Source organism: Aspergillus oryzae, chromosome 5, assembly GCF_000184455.2.
Source record: "Aspergillus oryzae RIB40 DNA, chromosome 5".
NCBI classification, from domain to species: domain Eukaryota; kingdom Fungi; phylum Ascomycota; class Eurotiomycetes; order Eurotiales; family Aspergillaceae; genus Aspergillus; species Aspergillus oryzae.
The window spans coordinates 3,525,211-3,547,956 of NC_036439.1; the positions used below are offsets into that span (position 1 = coordinate 3,525,211).

Genomic DNA, 22,746 nt, shown 5'->3' on the forward strand with positions numbered 1-22,746 from the left:
GCGAAACTCCTCGTTAGTGAGGGCACTAGAATAGGGAACCGAGCAATTGACGCACCTTGCGAGGGGAAGTTCAGGCCGATCAAAGAAACAATGAGGGAGCCACCCAGAAGGGAGACATGGCCTCGCCAATGGTAGTGGGGAAAGCGAAAGGAGTATAGGGTAGGCCGGGGGAGACCGAAGAACGGAGTCAACGGACGTCCACTTGAAGGACTTCGACGAAGAATTCGGACTAGTCTTGGCGATCAGATCTAATCTTATCTCTAACCGCTGTGATTGGCCATGGGGTCACTCGGACGCCAAACCGCGAGTCCCGTCAGCTTGTTGGCGCGCCACGGAAAAAGACCTCCCGCAGTCCAGCGACCCTGCTCAGTCTTTCGGAGATTCCTTGTCGTGTTCTCTTACTGGATGCTGTATCATACAAGAAAATGATTGCTCCTTTGCCGTCAACATAGCGGTTTTCATTCTCATTGCTCCCTGGGCTGTCCAGGCCCAACCGACTCAGCTTCTTTCCCCCCAACTCTTCGCTGGAGTCAGGACCCACCGACCACCCCTCTGCTTCGACTCACCTATCGATCCATTCCCAGTCTCTATCTTTGCGCTAACTCACCATGAGCGATCTTGATAGGTATATGATGATATAATGTTCTTACATACTCAAGGAACGCCGAAACTAACTTTTATCTGCGATGTAGGGCGATCGCCCAACTACGCGCCTGTCGCTTGATACCCGAAACCCAGGTCCGCGAACTCTGCTACAAGGCGCGAGAGCTCCTCATAGAAGAAGGAAATGTCGTCTGTGTAGATGCGCCAGTCACGATCTGTGGTGATATCCATGGTCAGTTTCACGATTTGATGGAGCTCTTCCGAGTCGGAGGAGATGTCCCCGACACCAACTACCTCTTCATGGGCGACTTTGTCGATCGCGGATTCTATTCCCTTGAGTCATTTTTACTACTTCTCTGCCTCAAAGTGCGCTATCCAGACCGTATCACCCTCATCCGTGGAAATCACGAATCGCGCCAAATCACAACGGTCTATGGGTTCTATGACGAGTGTATTCGGAAATACGGCAGCGCCAACGTATGGCGTTATTGCTGTGAAGTCTTTGACTATTTGGCGCTAGGCGCCCTTGTTCTTGGAACAAGCTCGGAACTTGAACCGACAGGACCCGTTATGAACGATTCTACTCAGTCCACTATGCCAATCGACGACGCAGAGCTGGAGACCGAAGTACTAAACTCGAAGGGGGAGGTCACATACAGCTCATACCGACCAAGACAGAGTGGCTCATCAACAGAGAACAGAAACATGTCGCCATCCGGAGATATCCCAAGCCAGGCACCCCTCAGAACAGGTGCACCCGGCACAGGTGCATCGGGAGCAGGCGCGGGTAGCTATTCGAGCAGAACCGGAGCAGTCCTCTGCGTTCACGGCGGTCTCTCTCCTCTAATCGACACAGTCGACAAGATCCGTCTAATCGACAGAAAACAAGAAGTTCCTCACGAAGGCGCCATGTGCGACCTGTTATGGTCGGACCCTGATGAAATTGACGGCTGGGGATTGAGCCCGCGCGGTGCCGGATTTCTGTTCGGCGGGGACATCGTGAAGCAGTTCAACTACAGAAACGACCTATCCCTGATTGCGCGCGCCCATCAGCTTGTGATGGAGGGCTATAAGGAGATGTTCGACGGCGGGATCGTCACTGTCTGGTCAGCCCCCAACTACTGCTACCGATGTGGAAACGTGGCATCCATTCTGGAACTCGGCGAAGACACAAGCAACGGTGGTACGGTGACTAGAAGTAATGGTGACTACGGACGGAGCAACGGCATTATGACAGTCGACAGGCCAGGTGTGAGGAGTCCCGGAAGAAGGTACAGGGTTTTTGAAGCCGCTGCGCAGGATACAAGGGGCATGCCCGCTAAAAAGCCTGTTGCAGATTATTTCCTGGTAAGTCTCCCTTTTCTCCCTACATGACTCTCGTTCGCGCGTTCTAACTAGTTCAACAGTGATACCACTGACGCATAATTTCACTTCCTTTCTGTCCTATCTACATTCTTATATAGGCCGGCCCGTACCAGTTCTTTTATTCAAGACCCAGCGATGATTCTAGAAGTATGATGTTGTTAAGCATACTTTGCATTCTGAAGTTGAACCTTGGAGTTACCTTTATGATCCGTTGAAAGCGAGGAACGATCCATTCTGTCTATTCATATGTCCATTACGATCGAAGTGTCCATATTACAGAGTGATTCTTATTCAAAATCTCGAACGAATCGTTTCTTTTTCCCTTGCTAGTGGTTATCACCAACGCAACCTCTAGCATACATTGAATGTAGGATTTCAGTCACTCTTAATATATATCCATATACTTTCATATAACTCGATGTATGCGGCGAGAATTCGCGCAGCAAGGATCCCCAAAACAAAAATATACAAAATCGTGGCTGATAGTACCCTGAGTATGGGCTTCCACGAAGGATATTCGAAGCCTGTACAGTATACACTTCTTTTTTATAAAGATGTAGGAAATAAGCGGGAAGGGAGTGAAGAAAACGAAGAGAAAGACCGTACCCTCATTAAAATCGTAAAATAACCAACATCCCAAACGGTACATCATAATACAGGTAGTACGCAGAAATGCCATCGAGGTCAAGGCTGGTAGTTTCTCGGAAAAACTGCCTCGTCATATCTCGGGATAGCGGGGTTCTCGTCCGATTGTGTTATACTAGGAGGGACTCCCACGGAATATCTGACTGGTTGTGGCCTGGAAGTGTTGTCAGGCCCGGATGCCTGCCCGATGTAGCGGAAGTCGGGCGCCATCCCAGTCATAGCAGGGTTCCAGCCTTCTTTCCAATTCTCATACCCTGGATTAAATGCATTCGCATCCCGAAACCACCAATCTTGGCTTTCTTCGACTAAATTCTCCGGCGTACCAAATCCAGTAATTGGAGATGCACTTGATGTGGACGATATATCTTGACCAGTACCTAGTGACCGACCTTGTGCATCCTTCGGATCATACCAAGAGTCATGCTGAGAGAGTGGAACAGAATGCACTGAACCGTAAGCATGTGATACAGGTCGCAAGTATGTTGGTTCTGGTAATTGGGCGTCTGTTCGTGGTAGCTGTGCACTTGAATACCGCTGGGCTGCTCGCATAGCCGACAGAGAAGTGGGAATCGGCATCCCTGTCGCATACTGGGTGCCTAAAGATCCAAGTGCATTGGGAGGGCCTTGAATAGAAGGATCGCCCGGCTCATGTGTGGAAGTGTATTGACCAGGCGACGGCAGACTGTTGGAGATTGTTGCAGGGGGTTGAGCTGCAACGGAAGGTGGAGACTGCTCAGAGGTGGAGGGCGATGCTGCTTGATCCCATGAACCCCATGAACCCCATTTCAGATGAGTCTGTTCGAGAACCATAACGGCCTCGGGAGGCAGCTCAACTTGCCACTTGCTAGCCGATATATCGAGGATTCTAAGGGTCCGTCGAGCGCAAAGCCAGCTTTCGCCCATTTCCTCGAGGTGCCGGAGACAATGAACAACGTCTCTTTGAGCGTTCTTCTCCGGGAGGTTGAGTAGGTGGATGGTACAGGCGGTATGAGCCATGTAGACTGCAACATTGCAGATCTGCTTGAACCCGTAGTTACGCTTGTATATTCGGAGTAGTTTCGAAATGGCGGAAGCAGCCTGCGTGCACAACTTACGAGGAGAGACGTGTTGGGGAAGAGGTGAGTTTGACTTTGTGTACTTCAGGAAAGGTCGATAAAGGTGTATGAAGAGGAGTTGGTAGAACATACTGCAACCATGTTAGTATTCCTGCTACAACATATCAAGGAAATGCAATTTTGAGCTTACTGCATGAGCAAAGCCTGAGGTAGTAGCCTTTCTTTTGGTTCTAGCTCTTTAGGCAAGTCCTTCTTCCATGCCTCAAGCCTCGTGTGAATCTCGCTGAGCCTCTTCAGTTCAACCTGTTTCGAGAGGGGCTTATCTCGAGGGGTTGGATCATAGAAAGACACGAGTAGATCACCACTGATCTCACACAGTTTGCATATTTGTAATGCCACCGTCCTGGTCCGTGAAGGCTGTGTATTTTCAATGCTCGCCCCAGCATCAGTGTAGGAAGACCACAATTCTGCCTCCTCATTAGGTAGAATGTCGATCTTTGGTACGCTCACGCTAGTAGCCGCCAGTTGAGGAAGGCGACCAAGGTAATTAGACCAGCATCTATGATAGTTAGCCATTTGCTCGAGCATCTATGTAAAGTAGAAAAGGGGAAGTACTTGTCAATGATAAAACAGCCCCAGAAAGTGATTCGCCGTGCGTCAACCTCCTCTTCATCAAGGTTGCGAGCTCCAAGACTGGTTGAGTCGAAGTTTAGGCCTAAATCCAATGCCATACGGAAGCTCATGCCACTGTATACCCAGCCTTTGCCTTCACGACCACACCCAGCCTCTCTGACAGACATGAGGGCGAGAGCTTGGACGGTGCAAAGTTTCGCATTTGCATGCTCATCATTTTCGAGCACAAGCCTTTTTGCTTCCTTGAAAAAGTGGTCTCCTGCGGTCGCCGGGTTCTGAGGGTCTTCCCGAGCCCCGTCCCAAGAGCTGAAGTGGCAGCCGAGAGCTAACATTGCATTGACCAATAGAGACGAACAGTACTGGCCGGAGACATTATGCATATAATCGCGATAGAAGAGATCTTTCGAGAGAATAGTGAAAAAGGGGTAATGCCACGTGAAGTACATCGTCATGAGGTGGCTAATCAACTGTGCATCCGCAGTAACTCTCGTCCATTGGGTAATAGAGCGATCGTGTGTATGAGACACACTCTGGCCCTCTAAGTCCGCATTATACTCATAGAGCTCCGACCCGGGCGGCAAGAAAATGAGGTTCGAAGTACCGCCAATAAACTTCCGAGAGCCGTCCAGCATAAGGCCACTCATCTTTCCTGCTAATTCCGACTCAAATTGATCTGCCTGTGTCGGGTCATAATCTCCATTAGGTACGGGATCCCTGGAAGTGGATGTAGAACCCCTTTCCTGACCCATGATCGACTGTGCGACATCCTCTAGATTATCGCAGGATCGTATCTGCCGTACCAAGTCGAAAGCATCCTCTTCTTCATAGTTCAATATGGCCTGTATCAGGGTCAATAGCGTCGCATTCTTCGTCCGTAGCGTATCAGTGTCCTTCTTATACACCCCTTTGCGACGATGGTCCGAGTTGGGATCATAAACGCCTAAGAAGTAGTTAGTCATGTCTATCGCGCTACACATTCGTTGATGTGGTGAGATTACAGGTCGTATGGTATACTGAGGAGCAGGCTGCACAACTGGGTAGATTGCCATCGCACTGGAACCAAACATTAGATGTGAAATTTATGGAGAGGCTGTGGAAGCAGCTCCTATACCTTCGATTTTCTTCGGCGACAAGCGATGCAGGCTGTGCTGACACAGCGCCTCTTAGAAGTAGATCCACCATCCGTATTACTTATCTGGGGCCGCGCACTCGGCTTTCCTCGAGGTCCTTTGAATGTTGAAGACTCCATGGCCAATTCTGGCCTCTTCTCCGCAGAGCCCTCGTTCATGCTTGTCAAGTCCACCCAAGAATGTTCGGGAAAAGCGTAGGGTCAGAGCGGAGCATGCTTATCGAACGTGGGGAGAGCACTTGGCGCGTTGGTTTTGAATGGATGTCACCGGGTCTTGGGGGTAGACGAGAGGTTACGTCGCTGGTAATGAGGGCTCAACACAGAGATCCTGGTCTTGTGATAGGCGCATTAACTATAGGGGCGCGGCGGCTAGTGTGTAGATGAGCATAACACCAATTGTCCAGTATCACGCAGATCGATGAGCACAGATCATTGAAAGGTGGTACATGGAATGAGATAGGTCGCCCCCAGACTGCTAATGACCCGCAAGTGGAGGCGGGGAGCCGTTGATAGAGGGGATTTCTATCGGGACCTGCAGGCAGTGTCGGCTCGAACTGACAGAGATAAGGGTCTGGATGAGGTGCGCAGATGACGATTGGACTAGGGGAGACGCTCAGAGAACAATCAGGCACGATAGATACTAGTAGCTGCTAGACTACTAATAGCTTCCTGCAGCGCATCCATCGAGGCTCTCGTTCTGGCAGCAATTCATTCTGAATCATTTGGTTGGCGAGCAAATCGCGCGATAAGCGGCCACCGCCTTCGCTGACTAAGAAACTTGGTCTGTCATCATTTCAACGCATTTCAGTTGTCGACTCATTTCCTTCATTTTATTTTATCCATTCCTAAGTGTCTTAGGGATTGTATCATATCTCGATATATACTATGTTTCTTACAACCCCTGATTCTAGGGCTAGGTCAGTGCCTGTATGTACCTACTAAGTTCTTTCATCCTTCACCCCCGAACGATCGTCCATCCACTAATCAGTGATGTTATATTATAAGAAAAGTTGGAGATTTGATAGAGAGTCGTACATGACCTCAATCTGTTTCATTAAGTTTATCGTTATGGAGAATAGCTACTACGTACTGTACTCCCTATGTATATCTCCTTCCACATCCCTTCCGATTTCCCCGGTGTACAAAGTACGAAACCTCTCACAGTCCCAACAAAGGAAAAGTCTGGGAGAAAAATTCCTCTCCAACCACGGCTTGTATCCCAGCTTTTCCCTTACCGCTCTTCTCCAACATATGTACGCTGACAACACATCGTATTCCAGCCTAGAAAGGCTACTAATAGTAAAGCACGATGAAGATATTATGCACCCAATCCAGATTACTTGATGCCAAGTCCCTTCACCCCGTTTGGTTTAGTGCTGTAAGAGTCCCAGTTGAATCGGCATGCTTCCGTATTTTTGCCGTTTGTTTGGAACCGAGGTGAGAAATATTTTTATTATTTGCCTCTATCTTCTGAAACAGATAAAAAAAAAAAAAAAGAAAAGAAAAAGAATAAAAGAAAATAGATAGAAAAAATTTCCCACTCCAACAGAAAAAGGAAAAAAAAGAAGCCCCTGGTCATATCCGCAAATTATTCAGTTAGTCGGGCAATAGTATTAAACCTATATCATACTCTGTAGACTCTTAGTCGATCAGTTGACTACTGCAGTATGTGTGTACCTTACTCTTTTGTTACTCCTATGAGTCAGAACAATAACAAAACAGTTCGTACATAGTTCAACAAACCAATTCATCGAATTAACATATATGTAAAGCCTGCATAGGCGCTGATGCCAAGGATGCACTAGCATGCCGTTCAGTCCAATATAGGGAAACCAATTATGGATTTTGTTTATGTTCAGAAGTTCTCGGGTACAAATAATTCGAGGGTAAAGTCCGGGTTGTATGGAGATTTAGGCACTGTGCATAATACTATTTACAGTTACTGTGAAACGTGTTCGGTTCTCCATCGCACAAAAGCAAAATAATGTATGAAGTAAAAGATAAAAATAAAATAAAAATAAAAAGAAAAAGAAAAGGAAAAGAAAAGAAAAGAAAAAAGGGAAAAAAGAAATAGATCTACAACTAATATCTATCTTCTATTATTATTATTATTATTATTATTATTATTATTATTATTGATTGTAAGGTGGTTGGGTAGATTTAGTCAGTGCCAAGTCAATAGCCCCCATAACAGTCTTACTCAACTGGGGAAGGTCGAAACAATATAGAGCGATACAGTTTTACGTAACTCTGTAAGATGGAACTTCAAGTGGAGCGCCTAAAGGCTTCTTTGTACCCAACCCATACTGTTGACGAAGTTCATTTACCTTCGAGAACATACAGTACGCGTGTCGTACGGCTGTGCACTGTAATTTTGTCCCACTGTCCACTGGGGCGCCTCGGCCGTACCACACTTGAGCGTCACCATACTGTTTCCGGGGCTCGGCATTGTCCGCCCTTACCGCCCAAACCCAGCCATCCGCCTCACTCTTTCTCTTTCTTCACTGTCTCACGCTTAACCCTGGGCGAGTTAGTCGCTTCTACGACGGTATCGAAAATAGGTATTGGAAATTACCCTATCTAAACGAAGTTACGGTCAACCTTAAGGCGATCCCCCTGCCGTCACTCTTATCGCACTCGGAAGTCTTGAGGTCATCCTTTGTTTTCCTTCCCTCCTGCTCGCATCTTAGTCTCATTCCCGGGGATATATCCATACCTCTTAAACTCGGCCCCTTCTTTATTTTGGTTTCGCCTGGGGTACATACCGTCGGGATCCGATCACAGTTACCAGTATCCATTAATATCCGCAAAGTCGCGTGCCTGCATACGCATCCGGGCGGCTTCCCGCATTGGGTTTCATTTGGCTGACACTGCCGCTCGCCGGGACCCTCTGCCAACACAGCATCTTTGACCTATTGTGCATATTTATTCGACTGCCTCCCTAGGAGGAGTTTCCATTTTGGACGCTTCTCTCCCTTCTCCTTCGTCGTCTCACCATTCATCCATGTATCTCGCTCAGAAGCTCGATCAGAGTGCCTCGTCGGGCTTGGGACGTCTTGCCAACCAACTGTACTTCGGCTATAAGCTGTGAAGATGATGGTTCCTAGGGCATTTCTCTTCAGCTCTGTGCCTCCCCTGCACAATGGGAAGAAAAGTCAGCTCTCAAAGTCTGAGATTGACTTTATTGCTGTGCAGGACGTCCCAGGCCTCGAGCTTCACGACAAGGAAAGCCCACACACCAGCCCAGTCATTATCCCCCCTAAACGAGGTCCTCGAGTGACCCCGGTGCAAAGAGACTCTGTGAGAAAGGGTCCGAAGACTCCACGATGTGCAAAGACTGTTCATAGAACATCGTCGGCGGCCTCGGGTGACCGCCCTATACCTAGCTCTATTGCTTCGATTTTGGAAGCCACCGCCATCCCGGTGCCTCGACGCAAGCGCAATGCGCGAGAGCCTCGAAGAATACCACAAGTGAATCATGTACAGGATTTCAGCAAATTGCTGTTAGAAGGTGTCAAGTCCAGAGATGACAGCTTAACGGAGGGTACGGGAAATACCATGCTCGACATCCTCCTTAGCCCGCCTGAAGACAATGATCGGTTCGCTAGTGGAAGCAATTGTGATAGCGATAGCGAAGCGCCATCATTATCCGCCCATTCGTTGTCTATTGAATCGGTCCCGTCGTTGGACGCGGAATTTGAGTCGCCATTCGGCTCTCCCATACCCTCCACACCTTCTAGCCAACGAAGTCCGTGTGAAAGACGATACCTACGCCTATCGCAATATGAAAGTTGTGCTTCCGATCATCCTTTATTAGAGGAGGACGAATTATCGGACACCGAATGGGAACCTGTGCAACAGCCTGCCTTCTTGGACAGCACTCCAACGAAGTCTTCACCCTCTCGATCCTTCCCACGGCTAGGATCTACTTTCAAGTCCAATCTTACGGCGTCACTGCGAGCAATAAAATCTGCGGCACAGACAGTTTCAACGTTTGCTACGCCCTCCGTTCAGCCGGATGATTTTCTTACTCGGTCTCTTCTTACGATTACACCGAAGATGACGGACGACCGTCGGCCTCCGCCCATGAACGAACCACCTTCTCCGGCGCTCCGGCGCTATTTCAACCCCGTTACGGTTTCACCCGCAGAAATTTATGCTTATCAGGATCACCCGCATGAAAACCTTGACACTAACAATTGCCCCGTTTCCGTTCAGATGCAGACCTATCACCGGTCTGGGAAACGGGGTTCTCGAAAGAGTCGATTCCACCTGTCGGGCTCTAAGGGTCGTGGTCGATATTCTCCTTTCGATCCGGAGGTCCCCCCGATGTCCCGCCAGCGTGAACCCCGGGAAAACAGTGACTTTTTGCGCATGGTTGTGATGGAAATGAACATGAGACGCAGCGGCAAACTCCGGGACGACATTCCTACCCGGGCGCGAGTTTGGCTACCGCCTCGCAAAGGCAATCAAGCCCGGAATAGCCCTTACGATTATTACGAAGACGAAGCTGAACATGCCATTCCATCTAGATGGGTTGGGATTTCCGCCGACAGCATGTGACATTCACGCTTTGATTGTTCGTTTCACATATAGGAGGCATTGGAATACTCCCTTCATTAGCGCAGCGCATGGTCTGATGTTCGTCCCCTTCTGTTCATGAACTTTCTTTTTCAATCCTTCTTTTTTTTTTTTTTTCCCTTTTGTTTTTGTGTGTATGTGTTTTTTATTTACAGTTCTCTTGGCTATATTGGCTATTGTACATATTGAGAGACGTACATTTGCATTTTGGGCATACAGACTGGAGCGAGGGCGTTCAGGGATCTTGGATGGTCAAGACGGACCAGACTTGCTTACAAACGTTGGCTTTACATCCTGCTCTGTACATCAATGGACTGTTGGGTTGAGGAAAGTCAAAAAGAATAAGATTGAAAGGCCTTGTCATAGATGGACATACCGTGGGTTCACCACGTCACACGGACGAAGAGCCGAGCGTGATTAGACTTCTGAGCAATCAAATCGACGTCATTACTCGAGAAGCGATCTCAATCACTTGACCCGAGGTTCCCATCACGCGGCTGAGCAACCAAAGAAAGATAAGGTAACCCCAATAGATTCGAGGAATAAATTACCACCATGTCTCTGGTACTCATCATCACTGGGGTTACGATACGTCGACAGGGTTACAGATTTAGTACCGGTACTCCGTAGTTACTACCTTCTATCTGCTTACAGTCCTTTTGACCGAAGATAAAAAACTACCTACCTAGCGAGAAGTGATGGCCCTAAGAAGACTAGTGGCGAGAAAGATGCTCTGTTTTTTAGGAGCCACCTCACGTGGAATCCTTTCAAAGATTTGGGTTACTTTCTGCCCAGCTCTGAGGGAACGTGGAAACCTGAAGTATAACTAACTAAGGTGATTGTCTTGGGACTTTGGATTCATTGATTGAATTTTACTGCTAAATCCGATGAAAATAGGGACGTACAGTACAATTGTCAGTATTCTAATCCTGTACCCATTTATGTGATGTTACTGCGATAGTTCGTCGTCTTTGGATAGAAACTTAGTTATGGAACAGTTTTAAGATCGTATGAAAGGACTTCAATATTGATTATCCAGTCTATCTGGTGCCCTACCCAGTAGACTGAACCGGAAGGCCTCATCTATATTCCATTGTAACCGATACTATTATACCCTGGTATAGCAGGCGTCGAGCCACGTGAATCAACCTAGTCCATTGCTTCCATTTCGGGCAAAGTTCCTGATCAGGAGGTCACCTGTCGAGCTTCTTTATATAGAAGTCAAACGTACTCATGAATCAGCACTCCATCGTTGACTTGACTATTCAACTTCCCTTGCAACTATGGAAAGCCGTCATCGCTATACCTGACATAGCCAGAACCGATTAGGACAGCTCTCAATGATTGGTTTACAGATGGTTATACCAAAACCACGAAACCAATTGACTGGGACACTCGGGAGCATTGTGATCATTCGAAAAAGCTGGTATTACCAGCATTATCCCGTTCGATTCGGCTCGAATGCTTACTGGGGGACCTTCATGAAGGCATGACCGAACCCTATCCTGATACTCTCGCGGGCTTCTCTACCTGGATAGAAGTGCAGACGATGAGAGAAATGAGAGGATTCCGCATACTCTTTTACTCCGACTTCAAAGTTCACAAGCTCGTGGGAAGTTACTTATATAACTCCACATACTCAACGGTGAAGAGGAATAAAACTAGTGACAACCAGTCGGAGATATTTTCCGCTCGGGATTGCCTCTCTACAACACTGAAGAAAAGTTAGAAATCAAACGTCCTTCTTTCATTCAAAACGCCTAGAAGGGTTCATTGTGCTGCGATTGACAGCTCAGATAAGTATATGATGGTATTGATATTTTTGAGACCCACTGGGAGGTGCAGATCGTTTGTACCTGCATCTGCATGATAAATTTATACATTCCTGGCCCCCAATATCAATGGTGGAGACAGGTGAAACAGGTCTCATTTCGTCCACATTGCTCACAACTATCTTGGCTGGATATAACGTACGGGCTACAGATTGATGAACTTTGCGCAAATTCTCAGAGTGTTAGTCGCTAAATACGCACCGGATAATGCGAATAGGACCCTGGACCGACGATCTATACACAAATTTCTACTTATAAGTCCATACTGTTCGCACAATACTGCCCGCGACCGCTCTAAAAATGTACTCTTTAGCAAAAATCAATCTGCATAGGTCTTAACCTTTGTCCGACACCTTTCCATCTTTATACAGGGCCAAAGATCAGAATCCTTATCTCTTCTTGCTAAGGAAACCATGCCAAGAACATTCTCATTTTACATCGAGAAGCCTAACATATCCTCTGGAATAATGTTTATCACTGAAACTCCTGAAATCTGCCTTCCACATACGAGTCCATCTACCCAGGCTTGTGTACGCGGGGACCGACGATTCGTTGAAGAGATAGACGGTGCCTTAGCGATGCCCTTTTCTGAGCTGTGACACTCAAAGGTAGCATTCGAAGACCATAACCACAGTATTATTGTAAGCCTTTCTCCATACTTGAGAGCTGCTGTCTATTCATCGACACACATATCCATTCGCCGACATTTCCAGGCCAACTGATGATTTAATCCAACACCCTCGTACTCTATACCTATAGTCGTAATGGCCGTCAGCTTGTGTCCCATCTTCAGCTGCGGACTCCTTAAAAGTATACGAGGCTAATGTGGGAAGAATTCCTTTCTATGTATAGAGTAAGGCCGGGAAAAGAATGCGAGACTGACTCGAAAACAGTCTTAATCTCCGTCCCTAGACAGGACAAAATGTCGATGGGTCCCTCTTGTTCAACTTTCACTCTTGGTCTACATTGTTTTTCGGATATACTCTCGGATATGGGGTAGCTAAATGACTATCGAGCTGCCATACATATTTTTTTTTACCTTTAGGAAAGGAGTAGGACATAATGTGATAGAGACAAGGCCGAGCAAAGTCGCAGAGTTTATGTTGCATCCAAGCCTAGATGCAATCTAATGAATCTATCGAAAGATGAAGTGAGAATGAAGACGTGTGTCGTATCTATTCTAAAAAGAACACTATCCTCTAATCAAACTAGAAACTATTCGAGTCAAATGATTAAGGAAGAACTAGATCAGGAATGAGGTGACCGCTATAATTCATAGCACGATGAGACTCTTAACTACCACTTATCATGGAAAGATGATAGTAAATACAGATTCTCGACCGTCTCGTTCTTTCGAGAGATGGGAGGATCTTTTGCGTAGTGTTGGGATAAGTCTGGTTTGTATTAGGGTTATCTAAAACTTCGACATAAGCTAAACCCAATCCAGAGTGGTCTTCTTATCTTTCAGTTCAAGGGATTATATTACTGTATGGTATTCATTCAGGCTGTAATGCATCAGCTAGGTCATCTCTATCCATGGATGGATCTTATTTCTCCCCTGTTTGCATGGCCATGTCTCGTTCTCCCCTGTAGGCCTTATCTCTGTCCAATGGTAGAAGATGGATTCTCTGGTCGGGCTTAACTTTACGCCGTGTTTTGGAGCAAACTCCCGCCATGTTCCGTGTTTGGGCAGGGTTGCAGATAACCAAGGAACTGGGCAAGTAGGATAGTTTTATGTGGTCTTTTTCGGTTCATCCAAAGTGGATGTGTCATTACGCAAAAATGGGGGTATGTATGGATGTATGTACAATTGGGAAAGTATCTTGTGCATCGTCGGCAGCACCGGTGTATGAATTTGGATTTGGGTTAGGCCCATGGGAAATGCCCAAAAGACTGGGTTGATTCTTGATGTGGATGATGATGATGCAAGGTGCCTGTTTAGGTACCTCTGGACGGCTGGAACCCTGTAGGAAATGATCAGAATGGAGGAGTCCTAGTGTGCCATGACCATGATTAGGCTTCAACATACCCTCTTCGCCCAACAGCGTCCGCTGTTTCCAGCACTCCTCTATCCATTCGGCAGTGACGAGGTGTGGCACCTTCTTTCCCGGTTTCGCTGAGTGCGATTTGCGGATCGAAGAGACGTCTGAAGATGAGCTGCCCGGAGCTACGACGATGTGAGTTACCGACGAAGATTTCGAATCCACAACATTCGCTCCCGCAAACCGTACAGTGTTGCGTGCTAGATTAAGACGGTATTGCTGATGCGTTTGTGACGTCTCGTCTACTTCTGCATCATCCACTTTGTCATTCTGAGGAAAGAGGATGGTCAGACCCTTGAACAGCCAGCCGGAAGGCATCTCCCATCCGGCATTGACTTTCTCCTGGATACGCTCGTTGAGTTTTCGGACGATTTTGGGATTCTGCGAAGCGTGAAAGTGATGATCCTTGCTCATCTGCTTTAAGATCTAGTCACAGTCAGCAGGTTATATCCTATCCTGGGCGGGGATGTTTACCTCCTTCAGTTCGTCATTGGTGGTGTTGCGGGCATAACTATCATTGAACCGATCGACGCTCGCTGCAATCTCCTCCTTCTTGTCCTGAGTCGCGAAGAAGACATGTCTGGGTGAAAGTTAGTAGACCAGAAACCTTGTTCCAGACTGAATCAACGTACCTGGGTTCGAGAGGAAGAAGAGAATCAGGCAAACCCGCGTCTATTTCACTCTGCCTAATACAATCAAGGATCCAAGAAGGCCGGATAATATTGACATTGCCGCTTTTTTGAAGGGACGCAGCTTTCACAGTCCCTGCATAACATGTAAGTTAATGCCAATGGTTCGAGGAGTCTTTGAAGGCGCACATACTTCTGTCGGCGATACAAATTGTGCTCGGAGCAGCATTACTCGTCTGAAAGAACTTGCCCCCATTAGCCTTCACGAGCTGTTCTAACTCCGCCTTTGACTTTTTGACCGGTGTGTTTGAGTCGGTTGTAATGTCTGTAACTTGATCAGTTTGTGCCTCGACTATACGCCCGGTCTTGCAACATACAGAAATTTAGCCCTTCGAAGATATTGCCAGATGGCCCGGTGTACTGAGCTTCTGCTTCCGCACTGTACCCGACAATAGCTAAAGGCTTCTTGTTATCCCTCTTCGCCCGTTTCTTGCGTGAATTATCCACATTGAATTCTTTCTCTTTACGCTCTCGTTCCGCATTGGCTTTTAAGTCGAGGAACTCTTGTACTGAGAGAGCGCTTTTCCAATCTTTGTCCATACGCAGCTTTTTGAAGCGCGGAAAGCGTAGCGTCAGTCCGATACGAAACTGATCACTGACAGCTACTGAAGCTGCCTTAACGCAGAGAACCACCGAGTCTTCTGGTTTTATCCACATGTCTGGGCGCTCGTACTGCGCATCTCCGCCTGCCAGTTCTATGTATGTCGTGGGAGGTTTCCTGGATTTCCACTCGTGCCATTTACCGTCCGTGTGGTGCCGGATGTTTGCATAATCAGCTGCAGTAAAGCCTCCTCCTACCTTGCAGAACGAATAACACTTAGATGCCACCATTCCTTGTGAGGAATGAGCATCATCGACCCTTAACCCACATAAGAAGCTTGAAAGGCCACCACCCCGATGACCAGATCCATAATACCCTCCAATCACGACGACATCCAACGACTCTCCGAACTCAGTCATATATTCCGGCTTAACCTTCATCCAATCATCGTGTCTTTCATTCAGGCGATAGGGTGACCTGGGATTCTTAAGTACCAAGCCCTCGGAAGCCTCTTCCACGACTCTTCGCAGGGCTTCCTCGATCTCAGTTTTGCCCGTAGCTTCTTCGTAAGGGTGGATTTCAAACCTGCGATAAACAGGTTTGATACTTTTCTGCAATGCGTTTCGGCGGTCACGAAGAGTGTACCTTGTCAGATCGCGTCCGTTCAAATACAGTATGTCAAAGATACGGAACAAGGGCCGGGTAGTGCTCGAGTACGGGTTTCTCTGTTCGGATAGTGCGGCCGTCTTAAGCGTGCCAAAGGGGGCAATGGCATCCTGTTCAGTATCCCAAGTAATCATTTCGCCATCCAGAATCAAGCTCTCCACTCCATCTGCAAACGCATCGCTGAGGTATCTTGTCAAAGCACCATTCTCATCTTGGATGCCATTCCCATAGAGATATGTGTAGTCCTTGGCTTTTCTTGACCAGAAGCGAAACGTTCTACCCCCTGGTACCGAGTCGTTCGAATCCATATGAAGCTGCATACGCTCCCCATCAAGTTTTTCCTCAATCCAGAAAACCGGATCATCTTCCGTCAGCCTCATCCGGCTAATCATCCGATCCAGTGAGTGCATCTGAAATTGAGCCAGCTGCGGTTGGAAACATTGCATCAACGTGATCCCTCTATCTTCAGCCTCAAGCCGGATATTAGGATCGTGCAGTTCCCAACAGACGCGCCGAAGACTACTCGAAATGCTGTACAGATTCTCCGCGTCTGGATGGAACACATCAAAGAAGGTGCGCTCCGTCGCTCCAACCTTCATCTGTCGTAGGATGATACGGATAAGCCACATGAGCTCTTCTGGGTTCATTCGTCGGTAGAATTCCGTCAAGATCGGCAACTGTTGATTTTCCTTAGACGCCGCGGATAAATGATCGAGTTTCTCATTCACTTCCTCGATGGTCATATCACCCACTTCCGTGCGCATTGGCCGCTTTGAGAGTACACCGAAGCATCGGCCTGCGAAATCACCAGCCATACTAGACGTAGTCGTTTGTCCGGGCAATTTCCAGTTTAAGAGATTGAGAGCATCCTCCGAATTCTTATCGATTTTCATAATTCGGATTAGAAGCTTCCCGATAGCCTTCTCCTTCATTCCGTACATTGCCCTATCCCGATCTTTGTCGGGAAGAATCAATCGAAAAGCGGGGTATATGTCGTCCCCGACCTCCTTCCTCCATCTTGAGATGAAGCGGTCGATAATATCTCGCCGTTTTTCCAATGGAGTTAGATTAACGCTAGACAGTCCATGAGGGCCGACCTTCTTGCGCGCAGGTCCAGCTGGCTTCTTTTTGATCTCACTCAATGGATAGAAAAGCGTCTGGAACAAAACATGAAACGGTAAAGTAGTGGAATGATTTCGTGGGCGGTTGGGATATCTGGTGCTCAGTAGATTAGCAAATTATGCAATGTTCAGAGAAGGGAAGTTGAGAGTTGTCGGTATTACTTTTCATCTAGGTCAGACTCCTCATCTTCTAAGCGAGGATTGGTATCGGCAGGGCCATTGTAATCGTCGTCAGAATCCATGTCTTATTAGAAGCACGAGTTTCGTAAATTTAGGTAGTGAACCTATTTCGAGAGCAGAGTGCATGGAATACTAGTTTATATCTTCTGTTGAGGTCTAGGCTGCAATAGGCAACGATAAGATAAATTGACTTCACCCGGAACCATGTGACGTCATACGAACTTATGCTCATCACCGCCTTTAGACAAGTAGATATTCCCATTTATCGTCACGGTTGTCAGAATCTAATTCTCTTTCACATAAACTAAGCTATGATAGGGTATTGAGTAACCAAAGAAAGAATGGTTTGCCAACAAAGAGAGAGAGAGGAAATGTAAGAAATTGTAGCTGTACACCAAGGCTATTTATTTGTCGCATGACATCAAGTCCCCGAGCCTTGTCAGGATTGCAATAAATCTCTTAGATATTCCCCAAGAAGTAAGGCCAGCAAGCGTCTCGCAGCCAACCTGGAGAATCCGTTCAGGACCTTCTGGAGCACATATATCCCCCACACCAGTCACATTACCCTTCATCCCTTGCCCTCCTCGAACAAAGATCTGTACGAGCTCGTCGTCACAAGGACGGTCGATATGGAAGAACGTGGGCTCGCTGGGCAAATTCTCATCTGGGCCACCACGGGATTTAATATCTGGAAACACCTGCGAATGACACATGCCATAGGCCCATAAAGTAAGTATTGCAAGAAACACAGCTACCGGCTCATGAAATGCATCGGTCGAATATCTTCGCACATGCCACAAAGATGCGCCTGCGTGTATAACCGCGAGCCGGGCCTTATATTGATCGTGTTTAATCCAACGAAGTATATAATGCCACTCAATCGTCTGCTGACGTGCGCTCCATTGAACTTTTTCTGTTGCTAGAGATGTTACCAAGGTCTTAATCTCATGAAAGGGTACGAGCAATATAATCCGGGCTTCGTGAAGGTGTAGGACGGTCGGGTGCTCGAGGCCAGATGCCTTGGCTATCGTGCTATTTGCTGCCCAATGGAGAATATCCAGGCAATCACACGCGCTATTACGCCACCTCGAATATGAAGGTATACCCGGTAGCCAAACAGATCCCGAGGGAATCGCAGCTTCCCTAGGCTGCTTCTTGGCAGTAGGATTCCAGAAAGACAAAGGACGGCGGAAATAGTCACCCACCTCCCACATTCGATGGTAAAGTGCGTGGATTAATAAGATGTGACCGAATTCTCCTATATTAGCAACAAGCTTCTTCTCAATATACAGCGTAAGCACAGCGTTATAGAGAGAAACCTCCTCTCGACCTAAGGGGCGCAGGTTAGACAGAATTACGCATGAAAAAGGGACAGGAGAAATACCTGTAGTCTTTTCGTAAAGTCTTGCCCAGGCATCAGCGGAGCTTGCTCGCCAGAGGCTCTCGCCTGATGGTAGTGGAGCTTGACCATCATCAAGGGAGAGCAGTAACCGACTTTCGAAGTGGTACGCAAGCATACAGTCCAAAAGCTATTATCTTTGTCAACTATGTGCTCGCTCAAGTTGCGACTTTTATATCTTACCCATATAAAGTAACCTGTTCTTTTTCTTGTTTCGTCCTCGATCCATATAGCCCAACGAGTATCATGCGAAGTGTCCATTGATGAAAGCCTTGACTGGGTAGAAGCACATAACAACCCCTCACGCGTCGAAAGATTAACTAGTTCACCGATACTATCCAACGCGAAATCTCTACTGTGCTCATTGCTTCCGTGAAGCAATCCGACACAATTTAGCATTATTGCCTGCATAAGCCAAAGAGGTTTCCGTTCTGGGCGGCACTTCTCCTTCTTTAACAGCAGTCAGTAGATGCTCTCATTTGGATATTATGGTAGACTCATACCTCAGTATGTATAGCCCGCCGGAGAAACTCGCTAAATGCGGCAGAACAATTATCTTGCTCATCAATACCGGCGGCATAGCTGCCTATTGCTGACACAGCCATTGTCAATAGCCAATGACATGAATTCGGATTGAAAGTAGGGCCATGTAAGATTGGGTATACTGTTTGAAAAGAGTCAAAGTAAAGTCCGATAAAGTGCGACAGGGCTTCTCGAGGGGGGAAGTTCTTGTTTTCGAATTTGGAATAAAGAAAATTCTCCGTGCAGCACAGTTGGATAAAACCCTGGTAAATGTTGTCGTACATTGCAGGTTCGATCTGAAATTTGGAGGCTACTTCTTCAGATGAAATTTCCTCCCTGAGTCCCTGGATGGTAGGAAACGAGAATTTTGACGGCCCACCTGTTGGACATAACTGAAACCGGACATCTACTATACTTGCAGGTCTTAGTCCAGGATCTTGCTTGCGCCTGTATTTCGGAAGCCGAGCGCCACCTCCATCTATGTACGAGTCTGCTGACCGTTGGGAGGCGTTGCAAGGCCTTGATTGCGGCGTCGATGATTGAGCAGCGTCGCGGGGAAAGTGTCTAGGGCTGTCGACGTCAGTACCTAGCGAAGTGTTTCCAGAAGGAGTCTGATAAATATGTTCTGGTAAAGATGGACTAGTTTGCTCCGCACTGATAACTGGGGGAAGCCATGATGACTGGCCCAGTGAGCTGTCGATGGTCCCTCCTTGCGAAGAATGAGGGGGAGGACGGTCTCCAGTAGGGCGTTCACCAGTCGTATTAAGTAACAAATCGTTCGAAAGCCAGTTGATCGTTGAAGCCATTGCGGGATCCAAGTAGGGCTGTGTGAACCCCAACTGTAGCTGTTGGTTATGTGCAACCACCATACCCATATTGATATTAGAACCTGGTACCTCGGGTTGAACCTGGTGGTTTAATCGAGCTCCTTGGTCACCTGAGAGTGTTGCCTTAATGTCCGACGTGGGCATCTGCGGATATAGCTGCTGAAGGTTTACCCCCGCGTATGAATCAAAGGGAAATCGTGTGATATCTATCACCCCACTATTATTAGAGAGATCCAAATTCTCTGGTTCAGAAGCTTGTCGGCTATCTTGGGGGTCATTAAGGTGTTCACTCAAGTGTTCCCTAGAACTAGAAGTGGTCTTAGAAGAGCTTTGCCCAGACATCTGGATCTGGAATTGACCAAGTTGATAGCCCGGAATCTGAGAAGATGGCTTTCCTCCGTTCAGCGCGAGAGTGATGTCTGTATTTGCCGCAGAAGGAGAGCGGGCATGACGAGAAACCTGCTCCTGGGGCGAGCCATCCACAGAGTCCTGATTCCTGGATGACTGTTTCCGCGCTTTCGCTTTAGATCGTCTCTCGGTTGGATATTGACATTCGAGTGATCGATTATCGCAACGGATGCATGGTGTTCCTCCGCTACACCGCACTCTTGCTACGGCGCATTTGAAACAAGCCCGAAACGTCTTTACCGTAATCCGATGTGTGCGGTCCTTCCCCCCTTCTGGTCCCAAGGTATGGTGACTCAATTCGTGACGATGAAGTGTGTCACTGGTCAATGTCAGCTGCAACCTATTTGCGAGATACAGAATCCTTCTCTGTTGGAAATTCGAGGAAACGTACTCGAGAAATGCCGGCCGCACTGCGTACATTCAAAGGGTTTTTCTTTAGTATGACTGCGAAAATGACGCTTTAAATGCTCTGGTCGCCTAAAGGTGCTGTGACAGATAGAACATTTAGTTTGACTAGAGCCCGTAGAAGTGGGCTGTATTTCATTGTCGTAGTTGTTCCTATCACTCAATGTCGCTTCTTCGGCCTCATGGCGGCTTGCAACTGCTACCACGTATATGGTTACTTCTTCTGTGCGTCCTCACGTCTTTCACAAGGTAACTTCGGGAAGCTCTTGAAGGGAGGAAGATGTAGCCAAATTCATACCTGGGCCAGCGTCGCTGTTCTCCGGGGACATGGCGTCTCACGGACGATTGTTCCTTAAGGCAGACAGTGCTTGAGAATTTGGCATGGCACCTTGGATAGAAAAACAGATCGCCGTATGACAAAAGTGGCGAGAGGTGCATCACGAAAGACCGTGCGATGCTGGCATTTCATCACTATAATCGGCCGGCTTGAGGCATTGGAACCCTGATCGGGAGCAGGTAGATGAAAGTTCTTCAAGCAACAATCTTTCGAGGTAGTGGATCGAACCACTAGTTCCAACTCCGGGCTGGTTACGTCGCAAGGCAACTTGAAAGGGTTAGAAGCGGGGAAGAATATTTGGGTCAATTGAACGTTTCTCCAGAATATTAACTTACATCCTGTACTAAGAGTGAGAGCGGGGACCCCGTGATTGGACAATGAGTATTGGTCGAAATTCCCCGCACTGCCGGCTCATTTGTCTTACCTTTCGGTTAAATGTGGGAAAAGAAGAAAAGGAGAAGGAAAGGTTAATTCCAAGAACAATATAATAAGGGAATAAAAGGCAGACTGGTTGAATATAAGTTGTTTGGATATAACATGATTTCGAACGAACAATTAACAATCACAGAGTCATTGAATTTGTTTTGCCAAGTAGAATGGATGCCATGAGCCGGTCGGTTAATATATGGTTACTATTGCTTGATTTTCATACAAAATTTACTTTGTAGTAAATGCTCCTCAGGGTTCCCGAATGAGAGGTCCAGAGCTACTATTTCCGTAGACGGTTAGCTAACTACCCGATCCGGACTAGACCCGCAGATGACTTCAGCACAGCTCAAGTTGTTGTCTCTAATTTGTTGCCGCAGGTACAAACATCAGTTCTCTCCTGGTTCTTTTATGCATGAGTGGATCAAATATGCTTTTTGGGGATCTCTTAGTATTTGTATGAAACGTATAGTATTGCACATCTTTTCTTGACCTCTCGGTGACTTCAAACGGGTCTCATGAATGGCGAATTCAACACCCGCTCCGAACCAGCGGGTAGCTCCCCATTCATCTCCCGGCCATGTTCATAATGTCGTGACGGCTTTGCAAGGTGCCACCACTGCCTTTCGCACAAGCGCTTCTAGAAGCAGTTCACCTGCAGTCGCACACAGAACCGGAGGAGCCGCTGATGTCAACAGACATGATCTCGGCCCGGGTCCCCATCCCGATGTTGAAGCCGAAGAGCCACCCGAAGTTGGTTCCGTAAAGGACAAGATTGGGAGGTATACTGCCCATTCTCACAATGCTCTCGAGAGCGTTCGCAAGAGCCCGGCAACTTTTAGACCGGAGTCTCCGCAGCAGATCGCCGCCCGGTTTGCTGCGGAACATCTCCCTGTACATAGGAAAAATGCAGCAACAACCACAGGTAGGGACGTGATACGAGGCACAAATGGACCCCGGCCAAAGAACTACAATAGTGTACAAGATGTGAAAGCGTCCAGTCCAAGTTCAATCGAGAGCGTCGCAACTAATATTAACTCGATCGGGCGACGCTCACGCTGTGATGAAGCTGGGCCGACTCGAGATTTATCTATCCGTCGAAAGCCAACCATACAACCACCTAATACATCTCTAGCCTCTACGCAACAGGTAGTGGAAAAGCCCCGTCCAGTACCCCCAGCACCTCGAAAATCTCGACCAGTCACAGGCGGTCCAGGGTCAGCCGAACCAGCCACCAGAAGCGGGCAGCCCAGAGAACTAAAGGGCTCCCTCGAGCCACCAAACTCTTGCTCCATCGGCCTCTCCAATGATTTATCTACCTCATCGAATGAGAAAGCTCC

At 47.6% G+C, this 22,746-nt stretch overlaps 4 protein-coding genes across 4 annotated transcripts; 2 read left to right on the forward strand and 2 right to left on the reverse strand.

Moving 5' to 3' along the window:
* Window positions 1-608: 608 nt before the first annotated feature.
* Window positions 609-2,997, forward strand: AO090120000320 (serine/threonine-protein phosphatase; the record flags this gene model as incomplete). The annotated part of the gene is made up of 4 exons (XM_023237694.1): window positions 609-625; window positions 693-1,190; window positions 1,407-1,950; window positions 2,995-2,997. The coding sequence occupies 4 exons, from the start codon at window positions 609-611 to the stop codon at window positions 2,995-2,997; spliced, it is 1,062 nt and encodes a 353-aa protein (XP_023092497.1).
* Window positions 2,998-8,523: 5,526 nt separating this feature from the next.
* AO090120000321 (uncharacterized protein) lies at window positions 8,524-9,993 on the forward strand (the record flags this gene model as incomplete). The annotated part of the gene is made up of 1 exon (XM_001823994.3): window positions 8,524-9,993. The coding sequence occupies one exon, from the start codon at window positions 8,524-8,526 to the stop codon at window positions 9,991-9,993; it is 1,470 nt and encodes a 489-aa protein (XP_001824046.1).
* A 3,788-nt stretch (window positions 9,994-13,781) lies between these two features.
* AO090120000322 (DNA ligase (ATP) DNL4) lies at window positions 13,782-17,144 on the reverse strand (the record flags this gene model as incomplete). The annotated part of the gene is made up of 7 exons (XM_023237695.1): window positions 13,782-13,807; window positions 13,873-14,311; window positions 14,360-14,465; window positions 14,518-14,650; window positions 14,708-14,839; window positions 14,892-16,996; window positions 17,065-17,144. The coding sequence occupies 7 exons, from the start codon at window positions 17,142-17,144 to the stop codon at window positions 13,782-13,784; spliced, it is 3,021 nt and encodes a 1,006-aa protein (XP_023092498.1).
* A 4,398-nt stretch (window positions 17,145-21,542) lies between these two features.
* Window positions 21,543-22,306, reverse strand: AO090120000323 (uncharacterized protein; the record flags this gene model as incomplete). The annotated part of the gene is made up of 2 exons (XM_023237696.1): window positions 21,543-21,612; window positions 22,062-22,306. 2 exons carry the CDS (start codon window positions 22,304-22,306, stop codon window positions 21,543-21,545), a joined length of 315 nt encoding a protein of 104 aa, XP_023092499.1.
* Between the last annotated feature and the right edge of the window lie 440 nt (window positions 22,307-22,746).